Source organism: Taurulus bubalis (genome assembly GCF_910589615.1).
Source record: "Taurulus bubalis genome assembly, chromosome: 13".
NCBI classification, from domain to species: Eukaryota; Metazoa; Chordata; class Actinopteri; order Perciformes; family Cottidae; genus Taurulus; species Taurulus bubalis.
The window spans coordinates 260,810-277,212 of record NC_136601.1 but is presented as its reverse complement, the minus strand read 5'-3'; the positions used below and the strand labels follow the sequence as shown (position 1 = coordinate 277,212).

Genomic DNA, 16,403 nt, shown 5'->3' with positions numbered 1-16,403 from the left:
TATATATACATACATACATACAGAGTATACTGTAACTCCGTTACGTTCTGGCCACATGACATCTATTGGTTCTGTCCATCCGGGGAGAGGGATCCTCCTCTGTTGCTCTCCTGAAGGTTTCTTCCCCTTTTTTCCCTGTGAAAGGGGTTTTACTATCTTTATTGGGGGAGTTTTTCCTGATCCGATGTGAGGTCCCGGGACAGGATGTTATGTTACAGATTGTAAAGCCCTTCGAGGCAAACTTGTATTTGTGATGTTGGGCTATACAAAATAAACTGAATTGAATTGAACTTTATATTTACAATAATGGCGTACCTTGCATAACTGCATTATGACACAATACATTCTGTACATTTGGTCATACGTGTTACTGTGATGACGTCACTGTCAGTCAGACAGCAGCAGCTCAGCCTCAGGCAGACTGACCCTCATCATGCAGCAGACCCTCATCATGCAGCAGACCCTCATCATGGAGGAGACCCTCATCATGGAGGAGACCCTCATAATGCAGCAGACCCTCATAATGCAGCAGACCCTCATCATGCAGCAGACCCTCATCATGGAGGAGACCCTCATCATGCAGCAGACCCTCATCGTGGAGGAGAACCTCATCATGTAGGAGAACCTCATCATGCAGCAGACCCTCATCATGGAGGAGACCCTCACATCATGCAGCAGACCCTCATCATGCAGCAGACCCTTATCATGGAGGAGAACCTCATCATGCAGCAGACCCTCATCATGCAGCAGACCCTCATCATGCAGCAGACCCTCATCATGTAGGAGAACCTCATCATGGAGGAGAACCTCATCATGTAGGAGAACCTCATCATGCAGCAGACCCTCATCATGGAGGAGAACCTCATCATGCAGCAGACCCTCATCATGCAGCAGACCCTCATCATGCAGCAGACCCTCATCATGTAGCAGACCCTCATCATGCAGCAGACCCTCATCATGCAGCAGACCCTCATCATGGAGGAGACCCTCATCATGGAGGAGAACCTCATCATGTAGGAGAACCTCATCATGCAGCAGACCCTCATCATGCAGCAGACCCTCATCATGGAGGAGAACCTCATCATGTAGGAAAACCTCATCATGCAGCAGACCCTCATCATGCAGCAGACCCTTATCATGCAGCAGACCCTCATCATGGAGGAGAACCTCATCATGCAGCAGACCCTCATCATGGAGGAGACCCTCACATCATGCAGCAGACCCTCATCATGCAGCAGACCCTCATCATGCAGCAGACCCTTATCATGGAGGAGAACCTCATCATGCAGCAGACCCTCATCATGCAGCAGACCCTCATCATGTAGGAGAACCTCATCATGGAGGAGAACCTCATCATGTAGGAGAACCTCATCATGCAGCAGACCCTCATCATGGAGGAGAACCTCATCATGGAGGAAACCCTCACATCATACAGCAGACCCTCATCATGCAGCAGACCCTTATCATGGAGGAGAACCTCATCATGCAGCAGACCCTCATCATGCAGCAGACCCTCATCATGTAGGAGAACCTCATCATGCAGCAGACCCTCATCATGGAGGAGACCCTCATCATGCAGCAGACCCTCATCATGCAGCAGACCCTCATCATGGAGGAGACCCTCATCATGGAGGAGAACCTCATCATGTAGGAAAACCTCATCATGCAGCAGACCCTCATCATGCAGCAGACCCTAATCATGCAGCAGACCCTCATCATGGAGGAGAACCTCATCATGTAGGAGAACCTCATCATGCAGCAGACCCTCATCATGGAGGAGACCCTCACATCATGCAGCAGACCCTCATCATGCAGCAGACCCTCATCATGCAGCAGACCCTAATCATGGAGGAGAACCTCATCATGCAGCAGACCCTCATCATGCAGCAGACCCTCATCATGCAGCAGACCCTCATCATGTCGGAGAACCTCATCATGGAGGAGAACCTCATCATGCAGCAGACCCTCATCATGCAGCAGACCCTCATCATGTCGGAGAACCTCATCATGTAGGAGAACCTCATCATGCAGCAGACCCTCATCATGGAGGAGAACCTCATCATGCAGCAGACCCTCATCATGCAGCAGACCCTCATCATGCAGCAGACCCTCATCATGGAGGAGACCCTCATCATGCAGCAGACCCTCATCATGCAGCAGACCCTCATCATGTAGCAGACCCTCATCATGCAGCAGACCCTCATCATGCAGCAGACCCTCATCATGGAGGAGACCCTCATCATGGAGGAGAACCTCATCATGTAGGAGAACCTCATCATGCAGCAGACCCTCATCATGCAGCAGACCCTCATCATGGAGGATACCCTCATCATGCAGCAGACCCTCATCATGGAGGAGAACCTCATCATGTAGGAAAACCTCATCATGCAGCAGACCCTCATCATGCAGCAGACCCTTATCATGCAGCAGACCCTCATCATGGAGGAGAACCTCATCATGTAGGAGAACCTCATCATGCAGCAGACCCTCATCATGGAGGAGACCCTCACATCATGCAGCAGACCCTCATCATGCAGCAGACCCTCATCATGGAGGAGAACCTCATCATGGAGGAGAACCTCATCATGCAGCAGACCCTCATCATGCAGCAGACCCTCATCATGGAGGAGAACCTCATCATGGAGGAGAACCTCATCATGTAGGAGAACCTCATCATGCAGCAGACCCTCATCATGCAGCAGACCCTCATCATGCAGCAGACCCTCATCATGGAGGAGAACCTCATCATGTAGGAAAACCTCATCATGCAGCAGACCCTCATCATGCAGCAGACCCTCATCATGGAGGAGACCCTCATCATGCAGCAGACCCTCATCATGGAGGAGACCCTCATCATGCAGCAGACCCTCATCATGGAGGAGAACCTCATCATGTAGGAAAACCTCATCATGCAGCAGACCCTCATCATGCAGCAGACCCTCATCATGGAGGAGAACCTCATCATGTAGGAGAACCTCATCATGCAGCAGACCCTCATCATGGAGGAGACCCTCATCATGCAGCAGACCCTCATCATGCAGCAGACCCTCACCATGCAGCAGACCCTCATCATGGAGGAGAACCTCATCATTTAGGAGAACCTCGTCATGCAGCAGACCCTCATCATGGAGGAGACCCTCATCATGCAGCAGACCCTCATCATGGAGGAGAACCTCATCATGGAGGAGACCCTCATCATGCAGCAGACCCTCATCATGGAGGAGAACCTCATCATGGAGGAGAACCTCATCATGCAGCAGACCCTCATCATGGAGGAGACCCTCATCATGTAGGAGACCCTCATCATGGAGGAGACACTCATCATGCAGCAGACCCTCATCATGCAGCAAACCCTCATCATGGAAGAGACCTCATCATGGAGGAGAACCTCATCATGCAGCAGACCCTCATCATGGAGGAGACCCTCATCATGCAGCAGACCCTCATCATGCAGCAGACCCTCATCATGGAGGAGACCCTCATCATGCAGCAGACCCTCATCATGGAGGAGACCCTCATCATGCAGCAGACCCTAATCATGGAGGAGACCCTCATCATGCAGCAGACCCTCATCATGCAGCAGACCCTCATCATGTAGGAGAACCTCATCATGGAGGAGACCCTCATCATGTAGGAGACCCTCATCATGGAGGAGACCCTCATCATGCAGCAGACCCTCATCATGCAGCAGACCCTCATCATGGAGGAGACCCTCATCATGGAAGAGAACCTCATCATGGAGGAGACCCTCATCATGCAGCAGACCCTCATCATGGAGGAGACCCTCATCATGGAGGAGAACCTCATCATGGAGGAGAACCTCATCATGCAGCAGACCCTCATCATGCAGCAGACCCTCATCATGGAGGAGACCCTTATCATGGAGGAGAACCTCATCATGCAGCAGACCCTCATCATGGAGGAATGCTGTTGGTCTTCATGTGTTTCATGTGGGAAAGAATTACTCCATAAATAAACTCTGACAGACGCTAGACAGGGCCGCGGTGATGAGGTGAGCTACTGGTGATGAGGAGAGCTACCGGTGAAGAGGGGAGCTACTGGTGATGAGGGGAGCTACCGGGGTCCTCCCCCCTGGTTCCAGGCAGCCACAAATCCATGGAAAAAGAAAGTAGAGTTAGTAACATGCATTGAAGAGACAATCATTTATCCAGAAGGAGAGAAAGAAGAGGTGAAGAGGAGAAGAGGAGCGAAAGAGGAAGAGAAGGAGAGGAGGAGCGAAAGAGGAAGAGAAGGAGAGGAGGAGCGAAAGAGGAATAGAAGGAGAGGAGGAGCGAAAAGAGGAAGAGAAAGAGAGGAGGAGCTCAGTGTATCCTAAGATGTCCCCCAGCAGTCTACGCCTATAGCAGCATATCCAGGGGCTGGACCAGGTAAACCTGAGCCAGCCCTAACTATAAGCCTGAAACAGCCCTAACTATAAGCGCCATCAAAGAGGAAAGTCTTAAGTCTACTCTTAAATGAGGTGACTGTCTGCCCCCCGGACTGAAAGTGGAAGCTGATTCTACAGAAGAGGAGCCCGATAACTGAAAGCTCTAGCCCCCAACCTACTTTTTAACACTCTGGGAACCACAAGTAACCCTGCATTCAGTGAGCGTAATGCTCTCGTGGGCAATATGGCACTAAAAGGTCCTTAAGATATGATGGTGCATCACCAGTTAAGGCTTTGTAGGTGAGGAGAAGGATTTTAAATATGATTCTCGATCTTACAGGAAGCCAGTGGAGAGCAGCTAGTACAGGAGTAATGTGATCTCTCTTCCGCGTCCTCGTTAGTACACAAGCTGCTGCATTCTGGATCAGTTTTTTATTTGTGAATTTTTTTTTAAAACATGTATAATTTTCTTTGTACTTCACAATTGTGTAACACTTTGTGTTAGTCTTTCACATAAAATTCCAATAAAATATATTTATGTTTGTGGCGTGTAATGTGACAAAATGTGGAAACGTTCAAGGGGTATGAATACTTTTGCAAGCCACTGTATATATATGATATTTATATTTTTGTATATTTATGATATATGGTCCGCCCTGAGATGCTAAAAGCGCTGGACATTGTTGGGCTGTCTTGGTTGACACGCCTTTTCAGTGTCGCATGGGGGTCGGGAACAGTGCCCATGGACTGGCAGACCGGGGTGGTGGTTCCCATCTACAAGAAGGGGGACCGGAGAGTGTGCTCAAACTATCGTGGCATCACACTGCTCAGCCTCCCGGGAAAAGCTTATGCCAGGGTGCTGGAAGGGAGGCTCCGACCGCTTGTCGAACCTCAGATTCAAGACGAGCAGTGCGGATTCCGTCCCGGTCGTGGAACAGTGGACCAGCTCTTTACCCTTGCAAGACTACTGGAGGGGTCCTGGGAGTTTGCCCAACCATTCTACATGTGCTTTGTGGACTTGGAGAAGGCTTTCGACCGGGTCCCTCGGGGGTTTTTGTGGGGGGTGCTGCGGGAGTATGGGGTGCCGGACCTGTTGGCACGGGCTATCCGGTCTTTGTACGCCTGCAGTAGGAGCTGTGTCCGTATCCTCGGTAATAAGTCAGACACGTTCCCGGTGGGTGTTGGCCTCCGCCAGGGCTGCCCTTTATCACCGGTCCTGTTCGTGACCTTCACGGACAGGATATCTAGGCGCAGCCAGGGGGCGGAGAGGATCCGGTTCGGGAGTCTCGGGATCGCCTCTCTGCTGTTTGCGGATGATGTGGTCCTGTTTGCCTCCCCGGACTGTGACCTCCAGCATTCACTGGGGCGTTTTGCAGCCGAGTGTGAAGCGGCAGGGATGAGAGTTAGCGCCTCCAAATCTGAGGCCATGGTGCTCTGCCGGAAACCGGTGGATTGCTCCCTCCAGGTGGGGACAAACTGCCTACCCCAAGCGAAGGAGTTCAAGTATCTCGGGGTCTTGTTCACGAGTGAGGGTAAGGTGGAGCGGGAGATCGACAGACGGATCGGTGCGGCTGCAGCTGTAAAACAGGCGCTGTACCGGTCCGTCCTGGTGAAGAGGAGCTGAGCCGGAAGGCGAAGCTCTCCATTTACTGGTCGGTCTATGTTCCAACCCTCACCTATGGTCACGAACTCTGGGTCGTGACCGAAAGAACGAGATCTCGGATACAAGCGGCCGAAATGAGCTTCCTCCGCAGGGTGGCCGGGCTCAGCCTTAGAGATAGGGTAAGGAGCTCGGACATCAGGGGGGAGCTTGGAGTCGAGTCGCTGCTCCTTCGTGTCGAAAGGAGTCAGCTGAGGTGGTTCAGCATCTAGTCAGGATGCCTCCTGGACGCCTCCCATTAGAGGTTTTCCAGGCACGCCCAACTGGTAGGAGACCCCGGGGAAGACCAAGGACACGCTGGAGGGATTATATCTCCCGGCTGGCCTTGGAACGCCTCGGGATCCCCCAGAATGAGCTGGAAAGTGTTGCGGGTGAGAGGGAAGCCTGGGTCGGCCTGCTGAACCTGCTGCCACCGCGACCCGACCCCGGATAAGCGGCTGATAATGGATGGTAGATGGTATTTATAAATCATATTATACTGAATATTATGATTAATATACTAAATTGTATGAATAATACGTACTTATTATGTTAGTGTGGAATATATGATCAATATTTAACTGCAAAGTAGTAATGCATGTTTCATACCTTTTGCATTGAATCATGAAATTCATTGGATGACCAAAAAAATCCTCCAGCCAGTATGGACTCTTAGAGATAGAGTAAGGAGACGAGTTTCCTCCATAGGACTCTTAGAGATAGAGTAAGGAGACGAGTTTATATATATATATATATATATATATATATATATATATATATATATATATATATATATATATATATATATATATATATACACAGTATATATATATATTCATTAATAACAGTTATATATATATATATATATATATATATATATATATATATATATATATATATATATATATATATATTCATTAAGAATACCAACATGATAACGTGACGTCATATGGAAGCGACGTGCTGACGTCACCGCCGTACGTCAGTGTGGAGGAATGTGCGGAAACTTCTTTCACTCTTTTCTGTCTGCGCCGTTTGCTCGAAGGAAAAAGTCCCGAAGCGGCAAACAAGTGGAGCAAAGTGCCGCAAAGTTAGGACCGCAGAGCCGCGGAGTTCCGGTGAGTTCCCCCGGGGGTCGGCGCCTCTCGGCCGGCTGCTCTCCGCCGCTTTGTCGCAGCGGAGCAGCCGGAAAGTTGTTGTGAGTTTTGCAGTAAAATGGAGTCGGGGAAGAAGGAGAGGCGCTGTCCGGCGCTGATCAGCACCACGGCGAACTCCGAGACCGAGACCCGGACCCGAGACCGAGACCCGGACCCGAGACCCGAGACCCGGACCCGACCCTCCGCAGTGACTCCCTCTGCTCCTAAAACACTTTACGACTTATTGACCTCTTTACTGGCGTCTAACGCTCTTTAATGCGACTTCTGCACTTCCGCAAAGTAGTGGTCGCTTTAACTCACACACACTTTATGTGTGACTTTATAACTTTATACCTTTATAACTTTATAAGTGTATACCTTCATGTGTGACTTTATACCTTCATGTGTGACTTTATACCTTCATGTGTAACTTCACGTCTGTTTGGAGTTAAATCAAAACGTCCGGACTGAAACTCGCGTTGTTCATCAGACTTTTCGTCTTTGACCGACTTTAAAAAGTCACGAAGGAAAAGTTTTAATACGCAAAGAAAGCACGTTTACTTTAGTATGTGAAGTATTTACGTTCACGTAGTATATTTGTTTTTTTGTCTTTATCTCTTAGCATGAATATAAAGTAGTTTATCTCTTTAGTGAATATACAGTAGTTTATCTTTACAGTGAATATAAAGTAGTTTATCTCTTTAGTGAATATAAAGTAGTTTATCTCTTTAGTGAATATAAAGTAGTTTATCTCTTTAGTGAATATAAAGTAGTTTATCTCTTTAGTGAATATAAAGTAGTTTATCTCTTTAGTGAATATAAAGTCGTTGCAGGAGGAGTTTGAACTCTTTGATGTTTGAACTCTTTGATGTTTTCTGACCGCGTCGCTGTCACTGAGCGGTGGTGCTGTTCAAAATGGCCGCCGACACTTTATACTAGTGTGTGTGTACTTATACACGAGTATGTGTTGTACTAACTGTATTTGACAGCTTTAGTTACTTTATATTAAAACTAGATGTATCAATGAAGACTCTTATAATATATGTTTTTATTCTATCACACATTGAGGTAATTTGATGTTTTTAGTAACATACCTTCTTTAAAACTATAATAATCTAATATAAAATAAACCTGTGCTATAATAGTTATTCTGTCTGTATATATAATATTTCAGTTGTGGATTATTTACTGCTTTTTATTACTGTTTTCATTTAATATTTGTATTTATAATACTTGTTTAATCTTGTTTCTTCGTACTACGTCTCTGGTTCTGTGTTTGTTCAGCTTTACTCTATAAGAACGTGTGACCATATAACGTAACCACCTTCATGACCTCGTTGTTCACGACCCTCTGTGTGACCAGCGTCTCTTTGATAACCACCTTCATGACCTCGTTGTTCACGGCCCTCTGTGTGACCAGCGTCTCTTTGATAAACACCTTCATGACCTCGTTGTTCACGACCCTCTGTGTGACCAGCGTCTCTTTGATAAACACCTTCATGACCTCGTTGTTCACGGCCCTCCGCTCTGCAGCAGAAGTCAAGATGGCCACTCAGACGGGGTTTTCGGTGGAGATGTTTCCCGTCGGCGTTCCTCTGATGGCGGATGCGCAGAGCGACGCGTTGCCGGCCCCGCAGCTGGTGATGCTGGCCAACGTGGCGGCGGAGACGGCGGTGGAGAGCAGCGGCCATGACGGTGACGAGAAGGAGATGATGGAGCTGAAGACCGTGGGCTGCAGCTACTCGGACAGCGAGGAGGAGAACATCGTCAGGTCAGGAGTTAGCCCGCACCCAAGCCTCAGGTCAGGAATTAGCCTGCACCCAATCCACAGGTCAGGAGTTAGCCTGCACCCAATCCTCAGGTCAGGAGTTAGCCTGCACCCAATCCTCAGGTCAGGAGTTAGCCTGCACCCAATCCTCAGGTCAGGAGTTAGCCTGCACCCAAGACTCAGTTCAGGAGTTAGTCCGCACCCAAGACTCAGTTCAGGAGTTAGCCCGCACCCAAGACTCAGTTCAGGAGTTAGCCCGCACCCAAGACTCAGTTCAGGAGTTAGCCCGCACCCAAGCCTCAATTCAGGAGTTAGCCCGCACCCAAGCCTCAATTCAGGAGTTAGCCTGCACCCAATCCTCAATTCCGGAGTTAGCCCGCACCCAATCCTCAGTTCAGGAGTTAGCCCATATGTTACCTGTGTGTTAACTGTGTGTGTGTGTGTGTGTGTGTGTGTGTGTGTGTGTAGGTACAGCTACGACAGCCAGAGCTACAGAGAGGTGTGCATCCTCGAGTACCCCGAGTCTCCCAGCCCCAGCATCGTCTCCGTGGTGGTAGGAACCGGCGTGGCGGAGGGAGACGGGGTGAAAGCTGAAGACCTGTCCCGTCACACTAAGACCCGCCCCTCCGCCAGCACCAAAACACCTGAGCAGGTGGCCGAGCGGCAGCGCGTCCCCGCCGCCGCGCCGGAGAGCGCCAAGAAGAAGAAGCCCTTCCACTGCAAGCCGTGTCACTTCCAGGCTCAGAACGAGCGCGAGTTCGTGGAACACCTCGGCACCCACGGCGTCAGCAAGATGATGGTGGTGAACCGGGTCGAGGGCCGGAGCAGGACCAGGACCAAGGACTCACCTGAGGAGTCACCTGAGGCCCGGGCGCCGCCGGACGGGGAGACGGACAGCGGCGAGGACGCGGCGGCGGGAGAAGCCAAGGGGCTGATCAGGTGCGAGCGGTGCGGATACAACACCAACAGATACGACCACTACATCGCTCACCTGAAGCACCACAGCAAGGAGGGGGAGGACCACAGGTAACGCACGCACAAGTGACCTCGCCCAGCGGCCAGCTGGTCACGGGAAACGCTCTGACCTCTGACCTCTGCTGTGTCTCCAGGGTGTTCAAGTGCACTCTGTGTCCGTACACCACCGTGAGCCAGTACCACTGGAGGAAGCACCTGAGGAACCACTTCCCCAGCAAGCTGCACACCTGCAGCCAGTGCTCCTACTTCTCCGACCGCAAGAGCAACTACATCCAGCACATCCGCACGCACACAGGTAGGATACTGGCTCCGCCTCTTCCGGGCGCTGCAGGCCCACCTGGCTCCGCCTCTTCCGGGCGCTGCAGGCCCACCTGACGCGGTTTAAAGTCTCTGTGTGTCTTACAGGTGTCCGGCCCTTCCAGTGTCCCTACTGCGACTACTCCAGTTCCCAGAAGACCCACCTGACCCGGCACATGAGGACTCACTCCGGTCAGTCCTGCAACCTTTGTCTTCTTACATTGACTTAGGCTTTGAGGTCTTGACTTAGGACTTGCTAGACTTGATTTAGGACCTGGAGGTCTTGACTTAGGACTTGGAGGTCTTGACCTAGGACTTGGAGGTCTTGACTTAGGACTTGGAGGTCTTGACTTAGGACATGGAGGTCTTGACCTAGGACTTGCTAGTCTTGACCTAGGACTTGGAGGTCTTGATTTAGGACTTGGAGGTCTTGATTTAGGACTTGGAGGTCTTGATTTAGGACTTGGAGGTCTTGATTTAGGGCTTGGAAGTCTTGATTTAGGACTTGGTGGTCTTGACTTAGGACTTGGAGGTGTTGGCCTAGGACTTGGAGGTGTTGGCCTAGGACTTGCTGGTCTTGACTTAGGACTTGGAGGTCTTGACTTAGGACTTGGAGGTCTTGACCTAGGACTTGCAAGTCTTGACTTAGGACTTGGAGGTCTTGACCTAGGACTTGCTAGTCTTGACCTAGGACTTGGAGGTATTGACTTAGGACTTGGAGGTCTTGACCTAGGACTTGGAGGTCTTGACTTAGGACTTGGAGGTCTTAACTTAGGACATGGAGGTCTTGACTTAGGACTTGCTAGTCTTGACCTAGGACTTGGAGGTCTTGACCTAGGACTTGGAGGTCTTGATTTAGGACTTAGAGGTCTTGATTTAGAACTTGCAGGTCTTGATTTAGGACTTGGAGGTCTTGATTTAGGACTTGGAGGTCTTGATTTAGGACTTGGTGGTCTTGACTTAGGACTTGGAGGTGTTGGCCTAGGACTTGGAGGTCTTGACTTAGGACTTGATCGTCTTGACCTAGGACTTTGAGGTCTTGACCTAGGACGTGGAGGTCTTGACCTAGGACTTGGAGGTCTTGACTTAGGACTTGCTAGTCTTGATTTAGGACTTGGAGGTCTTGACTTAGGACTTGCTTGTCTTGATTTAGGACTTGGAGGTCTTGACCTAGGACTTGGAGGTCTTGATTTAGGACTTGCTAGTCTTGATTTAGGACTTGCTAGTCTTGATTTAGGACTTGGAGGTCTTGACCAAGGATTTGGAGGTCTTGACCAAGGACTTGGAGGTCTTGACTTCGGACTTGGAGGTCTTGACTTAGGACTTGGAGGTCTTGACTTAGGACTTGGAGGTCTTGACTTAGGACTTGGAGGTCTTGACTTAGGACTTGGAGGTCTTGACTTGGGACTTGCTGGTCCTGACTGGATGCTGACAGCCGGTGGTGTGGACTCGGGTAACGGACCAGAGTCAGACTCTAGCCATGAGCTTAATGAGTTTAGACTCAACAGAATCCATAGACTTGACAACATGAGACTTATAAAATATGATTTACATCAGATACTGAGATACACCTGAAGACATACTGCTACGTACTAGTAGTAGTAGTACTACTAGTACCAGTACTAGTACTAGTAGTAGAGTTCTTAGCTGTATAAACGGGTGATTGTTGAGGTTATGTTCTTCTTGTCTCTCACTTGAAACATGTTTGTGTTTATTGCTCTCATGAAAGCAGTTGCTTTGGATTAACATGGTAAAGTGATTTGCAGAAATATTCCCGTGACTTCCTGTGCCGTGACTTCCTGTGCTGTGACTTCCTATCCTGTGACTTCTCGTGCCGTGACTTCCTATCCTGTGACTTCCTGTGCTGTGACTTCCTGTGCCGTGACTTCCTATCCTGTGACTTCCTATCCTGTGACTTCCTGTGCTGTGACTTCCTATCCTGTGACTTCCTGTGCTGTGACTTCCTGTGCTGTGACTTCCTATCCTGTGACTTCCTGTGCTGTGACTTCCTGTGCTGTGACTTCCTGTGCTGTGACTTCCTATCCTGTGACTTCCTGTGCTGTGACTTCCTGTGCTGTGACTTCCTATCCTGTGACTTCTCGTGCCGTGACTTCCTATCCTGTGACTTCCTGTGCTGTGACTTCCTATCCTGTGACTTCTCGTGCCGTGACTTCCTATCCCGTGACTTCCTGTGCTGTGACTTCCTATCCTGTGACTTCCTGTGCTGTGACTTCCTGTGCTGTGACTTCCTATCCTGTGACTTCCTGTGCTGTGACTTCCTGTTCTGTGACTTCCTGTGCTGTGACTTCCTGTGCTGTGACTTCCTGTGCTGTGACTTCCTGTGCTGTGACTTCCTATCCTGTGACTTCCTGTGCTGTGACTTCCTGTTCTGTGACTTCCTGTGCTGTGACTTCCTGTGCTGTGACTTCCTGTGCTGTGACTTCCTGTGCCGTGACTTCCTGTGCCGTGACTTCCCGTGCCGTGACTTCCCGTGCCGTGACTTCCCGTGCTGTGTACCTGTCAGTGTTCTGGTGTGGACATGAAGCTTCCTGCATGACCCATCTTGTCTCATAAGAGAACCCTTTGGTGTCTCTGAAGCAGTTTGACTCTTAACTTCCTGTGTGCAGGTGAGCGTCCTTTCAAGTGTGAGAGTTGTAACTACCTGGCAGCCAACCAGCACGAGGTGACCCGCCACGCCCGGCAGGTCCACAATGGCCCCAAACCTCTTTCCTGTCCGTACTGCGAGTACAAGACTGCCGACCGCAGCAACTTCAAGAAGCACGTCGAGCTCCACCTCAACCCGCGACAGTTTCTCTGCCCTCTCTGCAAGTACGCCGCCTCCAAGAAGTGCAACCTGCAGTACCACATCAAGTCCAGGCACGCCGGCTGCGACGTCTCCGTGGACATCTCCAAGGTCAAGCTGAGAGTCAAGAAACCCGGTCCTGACGGCGCAGAGGATAACCAAGACTCCGGAGAAAGCAAGTTTGACAATTCATCTAGCGTGGAGGAGGACTTCGACATGGAGGAAGAGGACGAGGACTCGAGTCCCATCAACCTGTCGATCACAAAGAGCAGCCGGCCCGGCGTCGCCCAACCGGTTCAAACTGAAGCGCCCGACAAGCCTCCGAAGAAATCCAGCGTCGCTGCTGAGAAAGAGAAAGTTCAGAAGGTAAAGGAGAAGGTGGAACTGGAGAAAAAGGTCTCAACGAGGCAGAAGAAGACGGAGAAGGTCAACGAGAAGGTCAATGAGACTACAGAGACAATAACCGCTGCTGTGAATGCAGACAAGGGGAAGAGACGAGTCAAGAAGCCGCCGGCAGAGAAAACCACGGGCCAGAACCAAACCGCAGGAACAAAACCAGACCGAGCAGAACAACAAAGATCGGAGGAGGAAGTGAGGCGGAAAGAGGAAGAAAAGCTGAGGCCTGAGAAGGAGAGAGGACATCAGAAGATTGAGAGCAGTGGAAAGGAGAACAAAACAAACAAGCCGAGGAAGTCTGGATCAAAGAAGTCAGAGAAAAGACCAGAACACGTGGAAGAAGCTCCGCAGAAACCCAAGAGTCCTGAGAAAAAGGAAAAGGTGGTGAAGGAGAAGTCTGCCAAGAGGAAAGCAGCGGAGGCTCTTGATCTTTCCCAGAAGTCCTCGGCGGAGACTCCATCCAAGGCCAGACGGCTGAAAGAGAAGCTGAAACCTGCGGAAGACACGAAGGAGGTCCACGAGGCCACTCCTGCAGCACCGAGGTCCACCGGGTCAACCCCGGCAAAGCGGAAGAAGGCCAAGAACACCGGCAGGAAAGCCACAAGCCTTCCACAAACAGTGGCTCCAGTTGAAGACCCGAAGACTTCAGTCGACGGTCCAGAAGCCTCAGCTGAGCTTCTGGACTGTCGACTGAAGTCTTCTGGTCCGGCTCTGGCTCAGAAGAAGACCTCCACCGACAGAACCACTCCAACATTGCCAGAAGAGAAGACTCTGGACGAACCCGCCTGCAGCCCGGCCGAGGACCGCCCGGCTCCCATGTTCGCTAAACCCACGTCGCCGCCCGCCCTGGTGCTGCCGGGCCAGCGGAGCAAAGCCGGCGACCCGGAGGACGACGAGGGCGTCCACAGCAGCCACGAGGGCGGAAGCGACATCAGCGACAGCGCCTCCGAGGGCAGCGACGACTCCGGCCTCAACGGCGCCGGGTCGGGGAAGATGGCCAACGACCCCGAGACGCCCACCGACGAGATCCCGACCCCGACGGGGCTCAAGAGTCACCTGTGCGTCTTCTGCGACCGCACGTTCCCGTTGGAGGCGGAGTACCGGCGCCACCTGAACCGCCACCTCGTCAACGTCTACTACATGGACGACACCGCCAAAGTGACGAAATAAAATACCAGCTCATCCCAGTTAGCTGGACGTCGTCACTGGTGTCTCCTTCTGCGGTTGTAAATATCGACTCGTGACCAGTCCGAGTTTTTCTAAAAGACGCTTTCATAGAACACGTTCCTCGTTTCAGTCGGCACACTCCTAACCGGTCTTCGGCCTTTTGGGGTCACAACCGGTGCCAAAAGGCAGCGTTAGAGATCTTCATCTCCACATCCGGTTCCTGAAGCCGTTGAACCCTTTTACAACCGGCTCACACCTGAATATAAGAACCGGTTCTCTGGATGGACACTTGAGAACCAAAAGGTATCTGGCATCAAGTGGACCTTTTGGTTCCCAAGTGTCCATCTAGAGAACCGGCTTGCTGGTCCGGTTCTACGTGGGACCGGCTTCTGTTGGACCCACCTGAACGGGCTTCAGGTTCATGCTCCATCACACCCCGTCTGTTAGAACCTGCCGACGATTCCGTCGGTCCAAATATTATTTTCTACGAGGATCTTTACAAACATTCAGCCTTGTGACAATCACCTGAAGCCTCTCTGGCTTTTAGACGGTTAGAATCTGTTTCTTTGACTTGTACAGTGTGAATATTTCCTCTCTGGGTTCTGATTGGTTCACGAGATCATGCATCACTCATCACATGTTTGAGAACAGAAAGCTCAAGATGGTTTCCTGGTAATTCATAATTCAGTGCAATATTCCAAAGTGAGTCTTACTTCCGGGTCGTACAGACTCGTGGAATCAAACATGAATTCTTCTTTCCGTTGTTAATATTTAGTTTCACATATTTTTACTGGTTGTATTAAATATTAAAGCCACAGTCTACATGTTTTCCTTCATAGTTCTTATTAATAACGATCATTAACACCAGCTGTGTCCTTCATGTTGCTTCATTAAATAATGTGTCTACATTAGAAAGTATGAATCATAAGTACAGTAAAGTTATTCAAGAACATGTAATCTCTTTACTCTGAGTTTCCTAAAATAAAGGATTTTCTAAATCAACAGTTTGTTTTATTAATATTGTATCAGCAGCTTCTCAGGAACCGAGTAAATCAAGTTATACGGAGAACCGGAACCTCTTTAGAACGTAGATGAGGGGAAGGGGCCTCGTTCAACGCCTACAACCAAATGCTCTGTGTTTATATATGTATATATTAATTTAAGTACTCCAAATGTTTAATACTTCACAAAGATATACTATGAATATATTTACACATATATACTACTAGGGCTGCAACAACGAATCGATAAAATAGATAAAAATCGATTATCAAAAGTGTTGGCAACGAATTTCATTATCGATTCGTTGTGTCGCGCGATTATTACGCCGGGCAATAAGTCGCGGAGAAGGAAAAAAAAGAGCGGAGCAGAGCAACTGGCCGGCCAGCGTTTCTGAGATTGGAGTGAGACACGAGAAAAGCTGAGGTCGTGATCTTCTCAAAAATAGAAGATCTTTGACAAGTCGAGTCTTGGCCAATCAGCGTCTTCATGTTCCTCAAACTTGTTTTTAATGGAAGCTAGTCAGCTTGCTATCGCGTTAGCTAACGTGTTTGGTTGTGTATTGTCGTTAAAGTTCCGTTATAGTTCAGTCTTGCTTGTAAAAATCCGTAACGTGATGAAACATGCCGTCACCCCCCCCCCCCCCCCCATGCCGTCACCCCCCCCCCCCCCCCCCCCCCGGTCTGGTTCAGTTCACACCGTCACTCGTTAACAACCGGCTCACGGAGGATCTGGCTGCAGGTTTTTATTTTTTTTTTACTCAAAGTAGAATGAAGCAAATCACGTCGTTGGGCTTAGCCAACAACGTGACGTCGTGGTCATAAGAGACCCAGAAT

The 16,403-nt window shown here is 49.9% G+C and overlaps 1 protein-coding gene across 1 annotated transcript; it reads left to right on the top strand.

The window, feature by feature from the left end:
* Nucleotides 1-8,706: 8,706 nt before the first annotated feature.
* Nucleotides 8,707-14,818, top strand: rest (RE1-silencing transcription factor; the record flags this gene model as incomplete). The annotated part of the gene is made up of 5 exons (XM_079228533.1): nt 8,707-8,933; nt 9,399-9,956; nt 10,040-10,200; nt 10,311-10,394; nt 12,830-14,818. The coding sequence occupies 5 exons, from the start codon at nt 8,707-8,709 to the stop codon at nt 14,569-14,571; spliced, it is 2,772 nt and encodes a 923-aa protein (XP_079084659.1). The 3' UTR covers nt 14,572-14,818.
* Between the last annotated feature and the right edge of the window lie 1,585 nt (nt 14,819-16,403).